This window comes from Cotesia glomerata, linkage group LG7 (genome assembly GCF_020080835.1).
Source record: "Cotesia glomerata isolate CgM1 linkage group LG7, MPM_Cglom_v2.3, whole genome shotgun sequence".
Classification (NCBI taxonomy): domain Eukaryota; kingdom Metazoa; phylum Arthropoda; class Insecta; order Hymenoptera; family Braconidae; genus Cotesia; species Cotesia glomerata.
In genome coordinates this window covers 14,979,091-14,998,652 of record NC_058164.1, presented here as the reverse complement: position 1 = coordinate 14,998,652, position 19,562 = coordinate 14,979,091, and the positions used below count along the sequence as shown (strand labels likewise).

At 32.5% G+C, this 19,562-nt stretch overlaps 1 protein-coding gene across 1 annotated transcript; it reads left to right on the top strand.

The window, feature by feature from the left end:
* The first annotated feature begins 17,034 nt into the window (after positions 1-17,034).
* On the top strand, positions 17,035-18,267 carry LOC123269666. Its single transcript, XM_044735502.1, has 2 exons — positions 17,035-18,108; positions 18,191-18,267. Exons 1-2 carry the CDS (start codon positions 17,058-17,060, stop codon positions 18,265-18,267), a joined length of 1,128 nt encoding a protein of 375 aa, XP_044591437.1. The 5' UTR covers positions 17,035-17,057.
* Positions 18,268-19,562: the final 1,295 nt, after the last annotated feature.

The following is a 19,562-nucleotide window of genomic DNA, read 5'->3' as shown; positions in this document are numbered from 1 at the left end:
TACCGTCAAACATCTAATGATCGAGTGCAACCAATACGAACAAGACAGAATACGAGCCGGTCTACCGAACGAGCTCACAGGAACTTTAATGGACCAAAATGGATGTAAAAAAGTTATCTCTTTCCTAAAGAATATATCTTTGTTCCAATTAATGTAAATTTTGTCTTTTCACGTAGTCGCTAATGACCTAGATGTCACAAAGCGACTTGTAAATAAATACAATGAAAAAAAAAAAAAAAAAAAAAAATAAATATTTTGTTGAAATTGGAGATGAAATTCAAGACAAAATTCAGCACAAAATTAAATGTGAAATTCAAGACAAAATTGAAGCCAAATATCAAGACATAATTCAAGATGAATTTCAAAACAAAATCCAAGACTGAATTAAAATTGAATTTTTAAGACAAAATTCAAAATAAAATTCAAGAGAAATTTCAAAGCAACATTAAAGATAAAATTCAAGACAAATTTTAAGACAAAATCTAAGATAAAATTCAAGACAAATTTCAAGACAAAATTTAAGATAAAATTCATGATAAATTTCATACAGAATTCAAAATAATGATAAAATAATAAAATACTAGAAATTTTTATGAAATTTTTTATTGATCATTGTTTATTCATCTTCATCCGAATCCACTGCCTCATTCTCATTTTCGCGTCCCATGTTTTTGTTGTAGTTAATTACCATATGCTGACACAAATTTTCAAAATTCATACTTTGCCTGTTATTTCTATAGTATGCTTTATAGATGCTGAATGATCTTTCTACATCTGAGCATGTCAATGGTGCATGAGTCATACTGAGAGCATCATTAGCATCCCAGTTATCAGGTAAGTCTTGCATTACTCCATTGACTATGCAGTTGTTGATATTGATCATCTGTGTGAATCCTTGATTATCTCTGAATACCTGGACAACTTTATTCCGGATCTCTAAAGGAATATCTAAATCCTCCTCGAATTCTTGTTTTAAGTCAGCAATACTTCTACACGTTTCAAGCAGACTGCATCCTCTCCTTTGTAGTTGCTTGATCGTTGTTACTAGGCACGAGAATTTGACAGTAATGTCTTCAAACTCTTGGAGGTTTTCTGACCTTTCTAAACTTTCTTGTAAGCTTCTTACAGCTTCACTATTGTCATCAAGGTCCATGAAAACTGGTCTTACGTCTTCGTAGTATGTACAATAATATTGACAAGCCTTGATCCACGTGCCCCATCGTGTTATTACTGGTCTTGGTGGTAAAGGGACATTCGGAAGAGCAGCTTTGAAAATATCAACCCGCGTTCTAGATTTTGAAAAAACTTCTTTGGCACTAGCAACGACATCATTGATCTCTTCATAATGTTCTCGTACTTTTTCAGCTACATTGTGACATGCGTGTGCCAAACATGTTACGTTGACGAGTTTTGGGAATGTTCTTTTTAAAATTCCTGCAGATGCTTTCATGTATGGAGCAGCATCCGTCAAGTATAATAAAAGTCGATTTGGATCAAACCCTGCTGGCCAAAACTGATTTAAGCTCTGAATAATGTAAGCAGCCATGTTTGCAGCGTTTGCAGTCACAACATCTCCACATCTAATCAGTCGTCCAGGTGAAGCTTGATCTTGAAGTAACCTACCAATGATAACATTGGTTACACATCGACGCTGAGAATCAGTAGTTTCATCGACTGAAATCCAGAAAGGACTATCTCTAATTTCTTCACGAATAGCGGTAAGGGTTTTTGTGCATATAATGGGCACATAAGTCTTGCTCATTGTTGTTGCATCTGGGACTTTATGATGGGTATGAGTCTGTAGAAAAGCGGCAAAATCAGGCTGACAAACTTTATCAAAGCAAATATCTGATTTGATGCATGCACTCGCGAAATCTTTGAAAAAAGCCGATTGTCGACTGCTCAAATTGGTTAGTTGTTGTGGAGTTGGGAAAACTGGTTGGTTTCGCCGCTCAATTGCTGCTTGATGCTTAGCGGATTGAAGGTGACGTTCAAACGAGTACCTTTTCAACACAACTATTGCTGATGTACACAATAAACAACATACGCAGTTGTCTTCAAGTCGAAAATGATCGTCAGGTAGTTGTAACTCCCTCTGAATCCGTCGAAAAACGGGAACACGGGGATTTTCAGCTGCCATATCTGATTTTGTTAAAAAAAATTGCCTGTTATAAATACTACAAACGTTTGATACAACTTTTTTTAGAAACACCGCAGTAAAGAAGCTGATGAAAATTTACTTACCTTTCGTACGTGAAGAATACTGACTTGGTTTAATTAGAAAAAAAATTAAACAAGTACTCAAAAGAAAGAAATTAATGAATCAAAACTGGTAAGTAAACAGCAAATATAAATAACGTGAAACACAATTAAAACTTCAAAAAATTAAAGTGTAACGATCAAAATGAATTGAAAAATGAAGAAAATTGTAAAAACAAAAAAAAACTGATAAACGAAAATAAAATTGTAATAGCACAAGATATAATGATGACTCATTGATGAGGTATGAAGTATATGAAATATTTATAAAATATATTTTTAATTACTGGTTATTTGAGCAACTTTTTTAATTTTTTTCTTTTTAATCGTTCTGCGCTGTCATCTAATGTCAAGAGAGGTTCGTGAAACTATCAGTTGAAGAAATAAAAAATAAAAGAAGACTATAAGTTTATAGTTCTTCAGCTGAAGAAGAAAGCCCGTATGCACTTTTAGGTCCCCGGGTTCTGATAACTGATATTTCCGTATTTTTTGCCGAGGATTATGAAAAACTAGATTATTTTGCTCACCGATGGTAAGTTTGATTGTTAGTAACAATTGAATTGTTTAAACCACTATAAATACCCGTGTCCACTCCATGGACACGAAGAAACAACCCTATAAGTGGCGATTTTTGACTAATTTGACAGAAATTTGACTTTTAAAAATTCATTTCTCGTTATCCACTGAAAATTGAGAAAAGAAACTTATGAGAACCGTAGAGGAGACTCTACAGAAGATTTCCAGACCCATAATCGAAACATTCCTTAATTTCCAGTGGACACCGAGAATTAAATTTTTAAACGTCTGCTTTCTATCAAATTATTCAAAAAACGCCACTTGTAGGGTTGTAACTCGATGCCCATAGGGTGGATCGATCGATTATGGGTTTGAAAATCTTCAGTAGAGTTTCCTTTACGATTTTGAAGAGTTTCTTTCTTAATATTCAGTGGCCACCGAGAATTGAATTTTAAAAGTCAAATTCCTGTCAAATTATTCAAAAAAACGCCACTTATGGGGCTGTTACTCGATGCCCATGGGGTGAATCGATCGATCATAGGCCTGGAAATTTTCAATAGAGTCTCTACGATTTTTTTGAGTTTCTTTTCTTAATATCCAGTGGACACCGAGATTTGAATTTTAAAAAGTCGACTTATTCAACAAACGCCACTTTTCGGGCTGTTACTCGATGCCCATGGGGTGGAGTGATCGATTATGGATCTAGAAATCTTTAATAGAGTCTCTTCTACGATTTTTATGAGTTTATTTTCTTAATATCCAGTAGACACCGAGAATTGAATTTTAAAAAGTTGAATTATTCAAAAGACACCACTTTTGCTGCTAACACTCGGTGTCCATGGGGTGGATTGATCGATTATAGGTCTGGAAATATTTCCTAAAGTATACTCTATGATTTTTATGAGTTTATTTTCCTAATATCCAGTAGAATAAACTTCTTCCAGCAAAGGATATTTTCTCGGGCATTATTGATAGTAATTATAGAGGGACTATTTACATAAACGAATTCTTGCACCCAGAGACCTAAAAACTACTTATAGAGACCAAGGAAAAGGCCAAAACTATGAATTACAAGTATGTCTGGGTTCGAAGTGGCCTTATTATCGCCAAAAAAGACGACAACTCAGATAGGCTCAGTATTGCCTCCACTGTTGATCTTTCGAAGCTTGAATGACGCCAAAATTGTTCAATTAATAAGTCTATAAGTAATTCATCTTCACCTATAAATGTACTGAGTTTGAATATAAACAGTCTTGTCGGACATTTAGCTCAGTTCTTAAACCTAGTCCATGAAACTCATCCTGATATTATTTTGACTGAAACCTGGTTAAAACCTTCGCTTGATAGTTAAATTTTTTCATTAAGTGATTACACAGTTGTTCGAAGAGACCGAACTTTAAAACATACTGAAAATGGATGTTATATTAGAGGTGGTGGAGTAGCTTGCTTGGTTCACAATTCTCTCAAAGTCAAAGTATTGCATATTTCAACGTCGGATCACATAAACCAGCCTGAATTCCTGATAGTTGACATTACTTTAAGAACTAGCTCCCACCTCCTGCTATCTTGTATATACAGAAGACCAAAGGGAATGTTCCTTACTGAATTTTTTGATACTTACTCCAAACTTGCTCCTAACTTCAAGAATATTGTCATAGCAGGGGATTTAAACTGTAATCTTCTGGACAATTCCTACGTTACGAGTCACTTAAAAGATTTCATTACTGAGTCTTCCTTACACTGCATACCGTATGGTGCTACCTTCCATAAGAATGGTTACGACTCCTGGCTCGATGTAATCTTGGTTGACAATGAAAATAAATTGGTTTCTTTTTCAAAATCTGATTCCCCGTTCGCTGATGGCCATGATTATTTACTATGTCAATATACAATGGACCAACCTCAACCAATGAACAAGAAAATTACCTTCCGGAATCTAAAAAACTGTGACCATCAAGCGCTATCAGACTCCTTGTTTAACTCTTTGAAAATTGACAACTCCGTGCTAGAAAACTCTGATCCAAATGAGCTATTATTAATCTTTAAATCAAATGTGCTTGCCTCTTTGGACCAGTATGCACCAAGTCACACAAAAAATATTTCTCGGCGCAGTAACCCTTGGTTTACCAAAGAACTTAAAAATAAATGTAAAGAGCGTGATGAGCTTTATAAACGAGCTAAAAGAAACCATGATCTAACCTTGTTTACGCAGTATAAAATCAAGCGAAAACTCTTAAAAACTGAAATAGCACAGGTGCGAGAGTTATACTTGAAGACAGCTTTATCTAGTTCGCCTTGTGACTCTTCTATCTGGAGCAAGCTTAAACATCTTGGTCTCACTAAATCAAATTCTTCATCGCCCTTAAGCTATTTTGATGCTCTAGAATTAAATGAGTACTATGCAGGTATAGTTAGGAAACATCCAGCTGTAAACAATGAGTTCTTAGACAGTTTATCGAACTGTTACCAGCGCCAGGTAGATTGTTCATTTCATTGGGAAAAAATTGATATCGTCGATGTCACGAAGGCTCTTCAACTAACTCTCACGAAATCTAAAGGCAATAGTCCCGATGGATTAGACTTACGATGGCTAAAGGATTACCTTCCCCAAATATCCTTATTTCTTACAGCTTTATTCAACAGATCGCTTGACACCTGTATCTTTCCTGAGATTTGGAAAATCATATGCATCATACCATTGAATAAGATAACCTTACCCAAATCTCCATCAGATACAAGACCAATTGCAAATCTGTCGCACTTAGCGAAAGTATTTGAACGAATTGTCGCAAATCAACTGGTAACTTACCTGGAAGACAATACCTTACTTGATCGATGTCAATCGGGATTTCGTAAGTATCACAGTACGCAAACGGCATTATTAAAACTCACCGATGACATTAGAGGAGCAATGGATAAAAATCAATTCACTATACTAGTGCTATTTGACTTGAGTAAGGCCTTTGACTACGTAGATCCCAAAGTTATTCTGATCTCACTGTATGAGCTAGGCTTCTCCACAGAAGTGATAAATTGGTTTTTCTCTTATCTGTCAAACCGTTCCCAATCCATACTAAATGATCATGGAACTCCAATTGAACTTTTAAAAACCTCGTCGGGTGTTCCTCAAGGCTCTGTACTTGTCCCAATTTTATTTCTAATTGTTATAAATTCTGTGGCTAGGTGGATAATCTTTTATAAATATGGCCTGTTTGCTGACGACATGTACATCTACCGACATTGTTTCGCTTACCAGCTCCATGATGCAGTTCAGCAAATCACAACTGATTCACAGGCGATTGCCGACTGGACACGTTCACATGGGTTGGTAATTAATTTATCTAAAACTACGGCGATGATTTTGGGATCTAGTAGCAAATTAAAACAGTTGCAATCTCTAGATGTTCCCCCTATTCAAATTGACAACTCGGAAATTCCTTATGTAAATTCTGCAAAGTGCTTGGGGCTCATAATCAATCAAAATTTATCCTGGAATAGTCACATTCTACAAACCACCAGGAAGATTAATTTTGCTCTCCATAGTCTTAAAGTGCGAAAAAATATTTACACTCCTGAGATAAGAAAAATCCTAGTTACAGCTACTATATTACCTCTAATTGATTACTGCTCTATTGTTCTCATTGATTCGACTTCAAAAAATGATCTGAAGCTGCAGCGAGCTGTCAACTCTTCAATTAGATTTATCTTTAATCTCAAAAAAGATGACCATATTAGTCCTCACCGTCAAGAGCTAGGATGGCTTACAATTAAATATCGCCGATTGTATTATGCAGTTTGCTACTTATATAAATTATTAGAGAATGGAAAACCGGAATATTTACGTGACTTATTTGTAGAAGAAACAGACGTTTGACGTTTAAATCGATTAGCTGCCAAAAAACATACCTCCTTTAAGCTACCTCCTTTTACTACGAACTATTTGGAAAAATCTTTTTTGGTGACAGTAATAAGACTCTGGGAAGAACTTCCACGTGAAATTGTAAGCTCGAGCAGCTTGCAAGTCTTCAAAAAAGAAGTCTTCAATTATTTATTGAAACTTGACAAATAGAATAACCTCAAATGAAGAGCAAATATCTGATGAAAACTCAATTACTGTATGCTATGTCGAAAATTTGATTCCTTAATGACTGTGATAAGGATAAACTCAGTGTAATACATAAAATTAAAATTGAACTAATTATAAGTAAAAGTGAAATTAACACTTTATGCCTTAAATCCTCTTTTATTCTTCTAATAATTATTTACCAAGTGAATATCGATGTAATCCTAAATTAAATTTACCTAAATTTATCTAAAATATTCTTATTTATAGAGTTGTTTTATGTACTCACAAACTAACAAACAAATATGTTTTTTTTTTTTTTTTTTTTTTTTTTTTATGTAATAATTGTATTTACTATGTAATGAAATTTGCCATTTAGCCTGAGCCTTGGCATTAATAAACGAAATTAATAAACGAAGGAGATATGATAGTTCATAAATCAAAGCTTAAAAAGACTCTGTTACTATTTTGAAAGTCAAACGAAAAAATCATGCAAATATTGAAGATTTATTTATGTTTTTTAGCTTTATAAATACTTAAATTCAAGGAGGCTGGCAATGGCCTGGTCGGCTCGGTGCTCACTTTTCGAAAGAGTGGGACCCGGGTTCGATCCCAGCACGCACCAATATTTTTCAGTGATTATAATTAAATATAAGTGCGTTACGTTACGTTGCCAGCCTCTGGAAGTGGCAGAGATAGCCGGGCGGCACACGTCTGACTTGGGTGATCACACATTTAAGCAATAACTTGAATGGGTGACCACTCTAGTCAACGTTGGCTAGCGCGAGGGATCTCTGCACACTAGGAGAGGGGTCTAATGCTCCAGTGGTCGATAAAGAAGAGTTTCTTATCAATCACTGTAGACTTAGCCCAGCTCCGACTGTACTATCATGGGTTTTCTCTGTGGTTTCCCCATGGTTCTGTTCCAACAGCCTGAGAAAGTGAGGTTCAGGGTGAATACGGTACAGAAAGCACAATTCGGTCCACAGCCACAATAAAGAGGGAGATATAGAGTGAAAGATATAGAGTGGAGATATAGAATGGAGATAAAAAGTGGGGATATCAGCCTTGTAAAAACCAGATAACGGTATACAAGTAAAACTCAAAATAATACTTAAATTCAAATATTTTTTGCGTGTACGAAATAAGTAAATTTTGCATAGATAAATGATTATAACAAATAACTCACTATTTTCGAGTCACCAAATATCATCGTTGAGTAAAAAACATCATATATATAAGAAATTCAGAATGAATATAGAATCATTCTATTGTAAATATCTGCTCGAACTTTGCTTGCACCCCTAAATAAAAATTACAAGTAGACTTGACAAGATTGTACAATCAGAATTTGTTTTTATTAGTAAACAAACAACTTATTGCGGGTGTAATATCTATACTCGAAACATGAACATTAGGGAAGATAGCAACTTTAAAATTAAAGAAATTGCATGCTATTTATATAAGGACAAGAACAATAATGATTTGCAAAAGATTTTGAAGTGATATTTATTGCTGTTGTAATGTTTTCTTCTTTTGAGTTCGCAAGTTCGTTAGAAAATTTGTTAAGCACCTCTTGAATGCATCCTCAGTCATTTTTTTTCCAGGAAAAGCTTTTGTGAAGGTATATTCTAAAAAAATAGAAAAAATAAGAATAAAACTTGATTTAAAGAAATAGTTTATGCAATAAATATTCAAGAGCTAATAAGTTTACTTGTCACGCATTTTGTAATATTATCCGGTACAGCAGTTCCTTTATTTATGCCTTTCAAGGTCATCCCTTCTAATTTTTTCCTGCCTACCAATTTTAGCAACAATAAAGTAATCATTTTCCGGGGTCTATTCTTGGATTTTCTACAGATAGAGTTAAGAGAACTTGTTTTAATGAATATTCCACTCCCTTCGATAAGCTCTGTCCTTGAACTTCCCTGATTGTCACCATCATTATTATCATCATCAATTCCGACATCGTCATCATCATCATCTTCATCATCCTTATTGTCATCACCATGATTGTCATTATCATGATTATCACCATCATTAGCAACATCTTCAGCGTGACCATCATCAGCATTACCACCACCATTACCGTGACCAGCTTCAACATCATCTCTAATGCCACCAGCTTGAATATCACCTCCAGAATGATCATCATTAGCACCACATTCACCGAGACCAGCTTCCGCAACACCTTTAATCCGATCAACAGCAACACCAACATAACCTTCCATGTGACCAGCTTCATCACCACCTCCAACGTGACTATCAGCGTTACTAGCTCCAACATGATCATCATCAGCACCACCTCCAACATGACCATCATCAGCACCACCTCCAACATGACCATCATCATCACCAGCTCTAGCGAGACTATCATTAGCACCAACTCCACCGTGACCAGCTTGAGCCACATCTCTGCTGCGATCAGCTTGAGCAACACCTCCGCTGCGACCAGCTTGAGCAACATCTCCGTCGTGGGCAGCATTACCAACACCTTCAAGGTAATCAGCAATAGCGACATCGTGGTGATCGTCAACATCACCATCATCAGCACCACCTCCAACATGATCATCATCAGCACCACCTCCAACATGACCATCATCAGTACCAGCTCTAACAAGACTATTATTAGCACCAACTCCACCGTGACCAGCTTGAGCCACGTCTTCGCTGCGATCAGCTTGAGCAACATCTCCGCTGCGACCAGCTTGAGCAACATCTCCGTCGTGGGCAGCATTACCAACACCTTCAAGGTAATCAGCAATAGCGACATCGTGGTGATCGTCAACATGACCATCATCAGCACCACCTCTTACGTAACCTGAATTAGCGATACCTTCGACGTGATCGTCAGCAGCAACACCGTCAGTATCACTAACATTATATTCGATTCCAATCACAACCCCATCAGTATCAACAATCAATTTCCTCAGAAAGTCAACATCAGCTGCAATAAATGAATTTTTTAATTAATATGAATATTTACATTTATATTGAAAGATCAGACAGAAAAAAAGTAAAATCTAACCACTTTTGGCAATAATTTTTGCGGTTATATATTTACGACCCCATCGAGCAGTGACCAAATTATCATCAAAGTAATTCTTGATATCCGCAGATTTAATGACGCTTGAAGTTTTATCTTTCTTCCACAGGACTAAATAATTCATGTTAGAAGATATAATTCAGAAGAATTAGAAAGACTCTTGCTATTAATTCATAAATTGACAGTTACTGCCAGCTTTAAAGTAGTATGAATATAGCTACTAATGAAAAAACAAAAACAAAATTCGATCGCTATTTCCAAATTAATTAGAGCAACATCAAGTCAACTGGACCCCCTATTTCCACTTGATCATGAAAATTAAGTTAATGTATTTTTTTATAAGTATATACCAAGATAAAATGATCCCCCAAACGATTTTTCAAAATTTTGATTTTAACAATAATTTTTTTTACAATGAAAATTCTAGGTACTTTTAATTAAAAAATGGATTATAAATCAACCGTTAAAGTTAAATTAATGGGACTTGAAGGATTAGTTTTTAAAATGTTTATATTTTGATAAAATATTAATAACTAAAAATTATTTGTTTATTATCATATTGTTAATTAACTTTTAAGTTAACAAATGAAAATTTCACTGACTTCTCGGTGAAAAAATGAAGTTTTTTTTTACCGGTTACATGCGTTATTTATTAAAGTTTAAGATTTTAGAAAAAAATTCACTGCTCGCGATTTGTTTAAACAATATAAATTTATTTACCACAGCACGCCGTGCGTCAGGCGCTGTCAGAATACCGTGCCGTCGAACGTCAGACTATGTTACAGCTTCGATTAATAATAATTAAAAATAACAATTAAAAATATAATTAATAATTAAAAATATAATTAATATAGTTAATAAACGTTCTAGTTTACAAAGGGCTATTTTCCAGTAATATTAAAAACATACTTAAATTAATGACCACGATTGTAATTATATATAACTAGGGCCAGGAATCTGGTTTCGCTAAAAGAGAGAGAAAAAAGATAGTCTGAGCCAAGCTTTCTGATAGGCTGTAAAAAATTTGATATTTTTTTGTTTCTAGTAATCAGCTGAAGCTAGTAGCAGAGTGAGGATTTTAGATTGCTAATCCAAATTCAAGAGTTGATAAAAAATTGAAATTTTTATCAAAAAAATGAAAAAAAAAACAACGCTATTTTTAGAATTTAATTCCACATCGAATGAGTGATTTTTCATATTGTTATCAAAATTTTTTAGATTTTTCTCTGCAAATTTACACAGGATTCTCACAAAAATTTCCGTACAATGTAACATAGTAATGGTTACCATTCTACGTAGGAATAACATCAATTCCTTTCTCTCCGTATTCCATTATTTTGTATTGACTTGATTAAATTTTATATTTATTGAGAATTATGGAAAATAAAATTCTCTGCAGAAAAATTCAAAAGTATATTGCCCCAAGTTCAACCCTGGAGAAATAACAGTTGATTACTGGTGGAGAAATAAAATATCAACACCAAATTGAAATTTAATTTGGTTTTAGTTTTTGTCTTAAAATTTTGTATTGAAATTTTTGTCTTAAAATTTTGTCTTGAAATTTTGTATTGAAATTTTTGTCTTGAATTTTTGTCTTAAAATTTTGTCTTGAAATTTTGTCTTGAATTTTATCTTAGATTTTGTCTTGAATTTTATCTCAGATTTTGTCTTGAAATTTCTCTTAAATTTTATCTTAGATTTTGTTTTGAATTTTATCTTAGATTTTGTCTTGAAATTTGTCTTGAATTTTATCTTAGATTTTTTCTTAAATTTCATCCTTAATTTTGTCTTGAGTTTTATCTTGGATTTCACATTTAATGTTGTACTGAATTTTGTCTTGAATTTTATCTCCAATTTAAACAAAATATTTAAAGAGACAGTAAAATAGAAACCGATTTAGATATTCGGCCAGATACACTGAGAAATACATTTTGTAAGATACTGAGCAAAATATGTACTAAAAAATAATTCTGAAAAAAATAAATTAAAAAAATGGCCGCTGCGCTAAACAAAGTTGCTACATTCTGGCTACATCAAGCAGAAATAGTATATTACACACCGAAGAAAGTAATTTTTGGCCGAATTCAACAAACATGTGATCTGAGGCTTTCTTATTTACTTCCCGAGGAGTGTATGCTATTTTTTTGCTCGACGAAGGCAGAAAGTGGCAACTTTGTTTAGCGCAGCGGGCCGAAAGTTGACGCTTTCTGCCCGTTCAGCAAAAAAAGGCATTTTGTAAGATACCGAGCAAAATGTGTAGCAAAAAATATTTCTGAAAATAATTCTGAAATTTGAGATTTCTCAAAATATACCGGTTCAAATCGCTCCAAATTGTATTCAAAATCTAAGTTTAATCAAGCCCTTTCGAATGGCACCAACCGCGATGAAATCCGTCGAGCCGTTCAAAAGTTATGAGAGGTTTACATACGGCTACACACACACACACACACACACACATATACAGACATATGGACATCACCGCGGAAACATTCGGGGAGGCTTCCTAGGACCTCAAAACGTCAACATCCGTTGAAAACTCGATTTTCGAAAAACGGGGTAAAACTAATAACTTCCCGACTTTTGGAAATTTTCAATTTTCTTAGTGGGAAGTTAAAAAAAATACTGCGCTCATAGTTAACATTTTTTCATATATTTTACTTATTCGAAAATTCCCTTCTCATTTTAAAATTTATTCTATTTTTTTATTATAATTTTAAATTATTTTTACTCGTTTTACTGTCAACTTTTTTTTTTTTTATTTGACATTTGCGTTAGAGGCTATATTTTGCATGTAAACAATTTAACTTGTTTACGTTTGTCATTTTTTTTCGATTATTTTATTCAAGCGTTTTTTTTTTCGCTTAATTTACGTGCAATTGTTGGCCCCAACTTCCAGGCCCTGGTCATAAACAAAAAGTATTATGGTTCTTCATTTAAAATTATGAAAAAAATTCAACACTTGCTGTAAGTCATAAACTCTTCTGAAAAGTATTGAGATGATGGATCTCTGTTGATTGTGTGTAATCTGATTAATTTTTTATGATTTTACTTAGAAATAAACAAAATTACAATAATTTGATTTTTTTTTTTTTCAAATTTTTCATCCCGAGTATTTACTGAAAATTCTCATTTGCCTATCTTTTTATATACTTTGAGAATTTCTAATGAAATAAAAAAAAAATATAGTCAGCACTTACTCGTCGTTGACTTGTAAACATTTCTAACTTACCGACATTATACGCTCGTTTCACTTACCGACCACTGTGCATCCACCACCGAGTTAAGGTTTTTTGACAATTTATATGTTTTCGAATGACTGTCAAATGACAGACGATCGATTGATGATCTACGATTTTTGCTTAGGTAAAAAATCGGGGTAACCAAGTAAAAATTTGGTTTTTCGACGAGTGAAGTATAATAACTATACAGAATAAAAATTATAAAGTAACAGTGAAAAATTTTCACAACGGTACTCGTCAGGCACTGCCAAACGACGGTCGTTCGATAGTCAAGCGACGATCATTTTATCGTGACCACGAATCCGCCAGGGTAAAATCATTATTTATTTTATTATTTAAATAAGTCTAATATTATAATGAGATTAGGTAAAATAAATAAATTATGAATTATGACTATCCAAATATATTATAAAATCAATTTTTATATTATATTTATGATAAACTCATATGATACATTATGTAGATCATAGAATCATTATTGTATTAGACAGCAGCACAGCAGACAGAAACTTCAAGATACACGGAGATCACCAAAGTTAAGCAGCATTGAGAAGAGATAGTAGTTGGATGAGTGACCGCTGGTGTTATAGCCGTAAAATTATATCTAAACATTTTTTTTTGCATTTTAATTGTTTATAGAGAATTGCGTAGGACCATATTAAATACTCTATCCATAAAATTAACCCAATAATTAATTAGATGTAATAAATATATAATTAAATATTGTTATATATAATTTTATATAGTTATACTATATATATTATACAGGGTGTCCCAAAAGTCCCGGACGCCATTGTAGCATTTGATGAAAAAAATAATTCTGAGACGAAAAGTCCTTAGCCATTTTTCAATTAACCGCATAGATAATTAATTATTAATTATATCCTAATATATATATATATATATATATATATATATATATATATATATATATATATATATATATATATATATATATATATATATATATATTAGGTGGTTCATTTCCGCAAAATTTTTTTTTTTTGGTGCTCATGCAAAATATTAATCTACATATAGAAAAAAAAATTCTTACCAAGTTTGAGCTCTTAATAATAATTTTAAGTACTTACAATAAAAATTTAAAGTTTTACCATTTAAAATGCATGTAAAAAAATTTTTTTTCAAATTTCTAATGCTTACTCGGCTTTTACAATATTGCAAATCGGTTTGATATACCTTGTGGAGAATTTCACGCTCTTCAAAATAGCTTCAGAGTTTTTTTGGGTAACTCGCACTGGTTCACCGGTAGGAGAACAAACCGGTAGGAGAGCAAACCGCCAAAAGTAGGAAGAAAAAAAGGACTGACTCACAAAAAAAAAGTTATCCAACCAATATTTAATGAATTTATAGCCATTTTATACCGGAAAACGTAAGAAATTTATAAATACTAACTCATAATGTTATTTAGATTCATTTTTTCTATTTATTACCATTATATTTCCCTACAATAAGAACTTTTTAAAATTAGTATGATTTTTACTCATAATGAATACAAAAACAACACATGAATTTATAAGAAAGCAACAAAAATTCAATCAAAATATACTGAAGGTTACGTTATTATGTAAAATGCTTGAAATGTGATAAACATCTAAATAGTTATAAAAAACAAGTTAATAAATTCCAAATAATTACTAATGTTATTGAAAACACATCAAGATTTTAAAGCTGAATATAGTTTTTTGGCGCACGTTGGAAAGTCTTTTCTACATTGTTGAACCATTAATAATAAATATTGTTTCTGATCATCATCATATGTACCAAACTCGTTAAATTTTTCAATGAGTGCAACACATCGTTCGGCAGTATTATTAATAACACGTAGTTTTTTGAAAGTTTCGCAGCAAGTAATGTATTCTTGATCTGTTTCCCACAAATCAGGGTCGATGTCTAGAAATTCACACGTCAAATTAAACTTATCAAAAATAGTGAGAGATTCTTGAGTCACAAAATTACTTATATATATATCACTTTTTCCTGTCTAAAGTAAATCGAGGATATTTTTGTTTTTAATAGAATCAACTATTTTTAATTTTTCTTCTCGGGATAGTTTTTGATCAAAAAGCGCCAAGCCTGTAAGATTCTCGTTTAAGTACCACAAATGCTTGGAAAGTTTCTCTAAAGTAGCTTCTGCAACTTTTGGGTGATCTTTTTTATACTCTAATAAATTTTGAAATAGTTTTAAGTCATGATACGGAGCTTCAATAGCACTTGTTGCTACGAACCATGCTTCAACATAAAAAAAAAAAAAAAAACAATAAATAAGCAAACTTCTCGTAAAGCTAACAATTCTGAAGGGTTGACGTGAAATCGTTCTCTGAACATATATATTTTTAAACTATAGATAGCTTTCGATAGCCAACGAGCATGGTGTATAGCACCAGGAGCTCTAAATTTTATACCTTTGTTTGGTACACCTCCTAAAAAAATGTAGCTCAACGTCAAAAGTTCATGATAGTCATCTCTTGAAGTTCGATTCTGTAAAAAATGAAATGTAGTTAATATTAAAATATGGAAATTGTTTACTCAATGAGAGAAACAAAGCACAACTTAGCAATAATTTTTTCCATTAGTAAAAAACTGTACAATATTTTTACCTGTAGATGATCTTCGATGAAGGGTAGTAGAGTATTTTTTTTTTCGTCCAGGATATCTTTAATTATAACATCTTCTGTACCGATGTCATATTTTAACTTGTCTATTTAACAAAAATAAAATTCTAAACTTTTTCAATATTCTAAGGATATGACGACAGAATTTACTAAAAATCGCAAAAATGAATGCCAAAAAGTGTGAAATTTAATATGACAATAGGATAAATTCATTATTATGAGTGCAGAAATGACAATTCAATCATCAGTGTGAATAGAATTCTATACTTACTAAATTCAATGTTGTTATTTTCATCTTGTATTTCATCCTGTATATCTTGCAAAACTGATTGATCAGAAAGTACTATTGCATTTTCGTTTAACTTACAAGGAAACTCTCTCCGGTGTCCCCCTCCGATTTTGATGAAACTGAGATATGTTATTCTCCGTCGAAATCTAAGAGACACGTATTTTTTTTTATCTGCGGAAAAACATTTCTAGGGGGTGAAACTACCCCTCAAAAGTTAGCCTCCAAAGGGGTGTTTTTCAAGTTTCGCATACTTGCAGTTTAAATAATCGAATGGGACCAATTGCATAATTTTCAGGGTGGAAAATTATGAAAAATGCTTTTGGTTTTATAATAAAACAATGGATAGAACAAAAGTTATGAGGGTTGAAAATCACAAAACTTTTATAAAAAAAAACTATTCGATGGATTTCAACGAAACCAACGGCAATCGGAAGAGGAAAAAAAAGTAGAGAATACGTCTTTCGGGGTTTTTCCGAAAAATTAAGTTTAGGGGGTGAACATCCCTTAAGCATATCTACAGTGACCACCAAGAAAATATCGTTTTTTATATTAATTTTGATATGAATTCATCAATAATAATTTTTTCGTACATTTCTAGCATTTAGAAAATAATAATAATATTATATCTTAATGTTTTACTTACTTGTTTACTTCGCATCCCAAACTTTATTTTGTGTATCGGGACATCAAATATTACAAATGTCATTTAATGTGAATCTGCTTTGGAAAAAAAAAAAAAAAGAAAAAATGCTTATAATGATTTATTATAATCATAATAATCATTCATCGTTATCTCATACAAAAAGAGAGATAATTATATTTTTAGTATATATGAGTCAGTAATGTGAAAAACAACATAGTATAAATAAATGTATCATTTCGAGATTAGTTTAGTTACTGCGATATACTTCATCTTTTATAATTCAATATTATAACCGTGTTTTTTTTTTTTTTTTAATAAGTGAATAATTTAAAATTGTACAAAAATCTTTATTTTAGTACATAGAGCAAAATGAAAGTCAATCCTATAAATGTTATAAGACTACTCTTAACAACATTTCAAGTCATGAACATTCCAGAATCGCCAGTAAATGACGAAGAAATACAAATCAAAGAAAGTTTTGAAAATATTTTACTCAATGCTATGAACGAATACTCCGGAGTCGAAATGGTCGAAGAAAGTTCTTTGCATTTCCAAGAACCGTATAAAGATTGGACGATGGAAGTCGTGGAAGATAAAGAGTGGGCAAATGCACTAGTTGATCAAGAAACACCTATCGACGAATGCACTAAGGATGTTGAAGATTTATCTTATGAATATAAATTGAAAGCCGTCGAGTACTGGCGTAGTGGCAAAAAAAGAAATTTAAGTTTAGACAGTGTTAGACAAAAATTTAGAAAGGTACAATCTGTGCGACAGTTACGAAGATGGGCTCATACTTTAAATCAGGGAGGGACTTATAAGGAAAAATTAGCAAGAATTTGTGAATATACATTACAAAATTTCAAAGCAGCTATAGATGCAGGTTTAATCGTACATGATTGTGACATAAAAAGATGGGCCTTACAAGCTCAAAAAGAAATTGGTGCGGAAGATTTCCGTTTTAAAGCATCAACAAAGTGGATCGCGTCATTCAAAAGAGCACATCGCATCGTATCAAGAAAAATAAATAAGTTTATCACGTCCAAAACCATTGAAGATAGTAAATCATTAAAACAGCAAGCTGAGGAATTCGTCAATAATGTAAAACAAAAAATTAAAATTTATGAATTAGCAAACGTATATAATTCAGATCAAAGTGGTTTTCAGTTGGAAATGCATTCCGGTCGAACTTTAGCTGTTGAAGGAGAGAAGCAAGTAGAATGTCTTGTACAATCTGTTACTTCTACTACTCATAGTTACACAGTTCAACCAACTGTATCCGCTGATGGAAAGCTTTTATCCCCACTTTTTTTGGTTCTAAAAGAACCAAGTGGTAAATTTGGACCAATAGTTGAAACAACACTTTTTAGACCTCATAATGTATACATAGAAGCATCAAAATCAGGAAAACTTACATCAGGTACGAATTATTCTTTATTTTTTTTTCTGGTTTGCGCATAAGTTATTGTTGATACAAATAGTTCATATTTTTTAATTTTCAGATCATTTCAAAATTTGGTTGGAGAGGGTGTTTTTTCCAAATGTGGGCCCAAAATTTTTATTACTAATTGACTCATGAACTGGGCATTGTCCTCAAGTTGTACAAAGCGTTAAACCAACAAATAAAGATACTGAAGTAATGATCTTACCAAAAGGTACAACTGGGAAAATTCAACCGCTTGATGTTTTTGGATTGCGAGTATGGAAAAATTTTGTTCGATATTTTTCGGATCGTACAGTTTTGATGAATTTGGACAAAAACTTGCATTTACGAAATAACATTATAAAATTACAATCACTTACACATATCCAATTGTCATCTCCTCGGTACATAAATTTATTCAAGTACTCGTGGTACAAAAGTGGCTACACAGAAGTAAAACCAGATGAGTTCGAAAATCCTGTGGATTTTGCATTTCACGGATCATGCAATTCTCATTGTGAGGTTCCTGGTTGTCAAAATATAGCAATTATCCGCTGTTCATGGTGCAAAAAGTCGTTGTGTTTTCAACATTTTTTTCATGAACATCACGATTGCAAAACATATATTGAATAGATCTGCATATGACAAAATGATGAATTTAAGTATTAAATTTCATAAACATCAGAAATATTAAATATTTTTGTAAAAAATCATTTGTAAATTATTTTTAAATTTAATTTGATTATAGTAAAGCATATATTGTAAGCATTTTTCTTTTTTTCTTTTTTCCAAAACAGATTCACATTACATGACATTTATAATATTTGATGTCCCGATACACAAAATAAAGTTTGGGATGAGAAGTAAACAAGTAAGTAAAATATTAAGATATAATATTATTATTATTTTCTAAATGCTAGAAATGTACGAACAAATTATTATTGATGAATTCATATCGAAATTAATATAAAAAACGATATTTTCTTGGTGGTCAATGTAGATATGCTTAAGGGATGTTCACCCCCTAAACTTAATTTTTCGGAAAACCCCGAAAGACGTATTCTCTACTTTGTTTTCCTCTTCCGATTGCCGTTGGTTTCATTGAAATCCATCGAATAGTTTTTTTTTTATAAAAGTTTTGTGATTTTCAACCCTCATAACTTTTGTTCTATCCATTGTTTTATTATAAAACCAAAAGCATTTTTCATGATTTTCCACCCTGAAAATTATGCAATTGGTCCCATTCGATTATTTAAACTGCAAGTATGCGAAACTTGAAAAACACCCCTTTGGAGGCTAAACTTTGAGGGGTAGTTTCACCCCCTAGAAATGTTTTTCCGCAGATAAAAAAAAATACGTGTCTCTTAGATTTTGACGGAGAATAACATATCTCAGTTTCATCAAAATCGGAGGGAGACACCGGAGAAAGTTTCCTTGTTAGATATTAATGG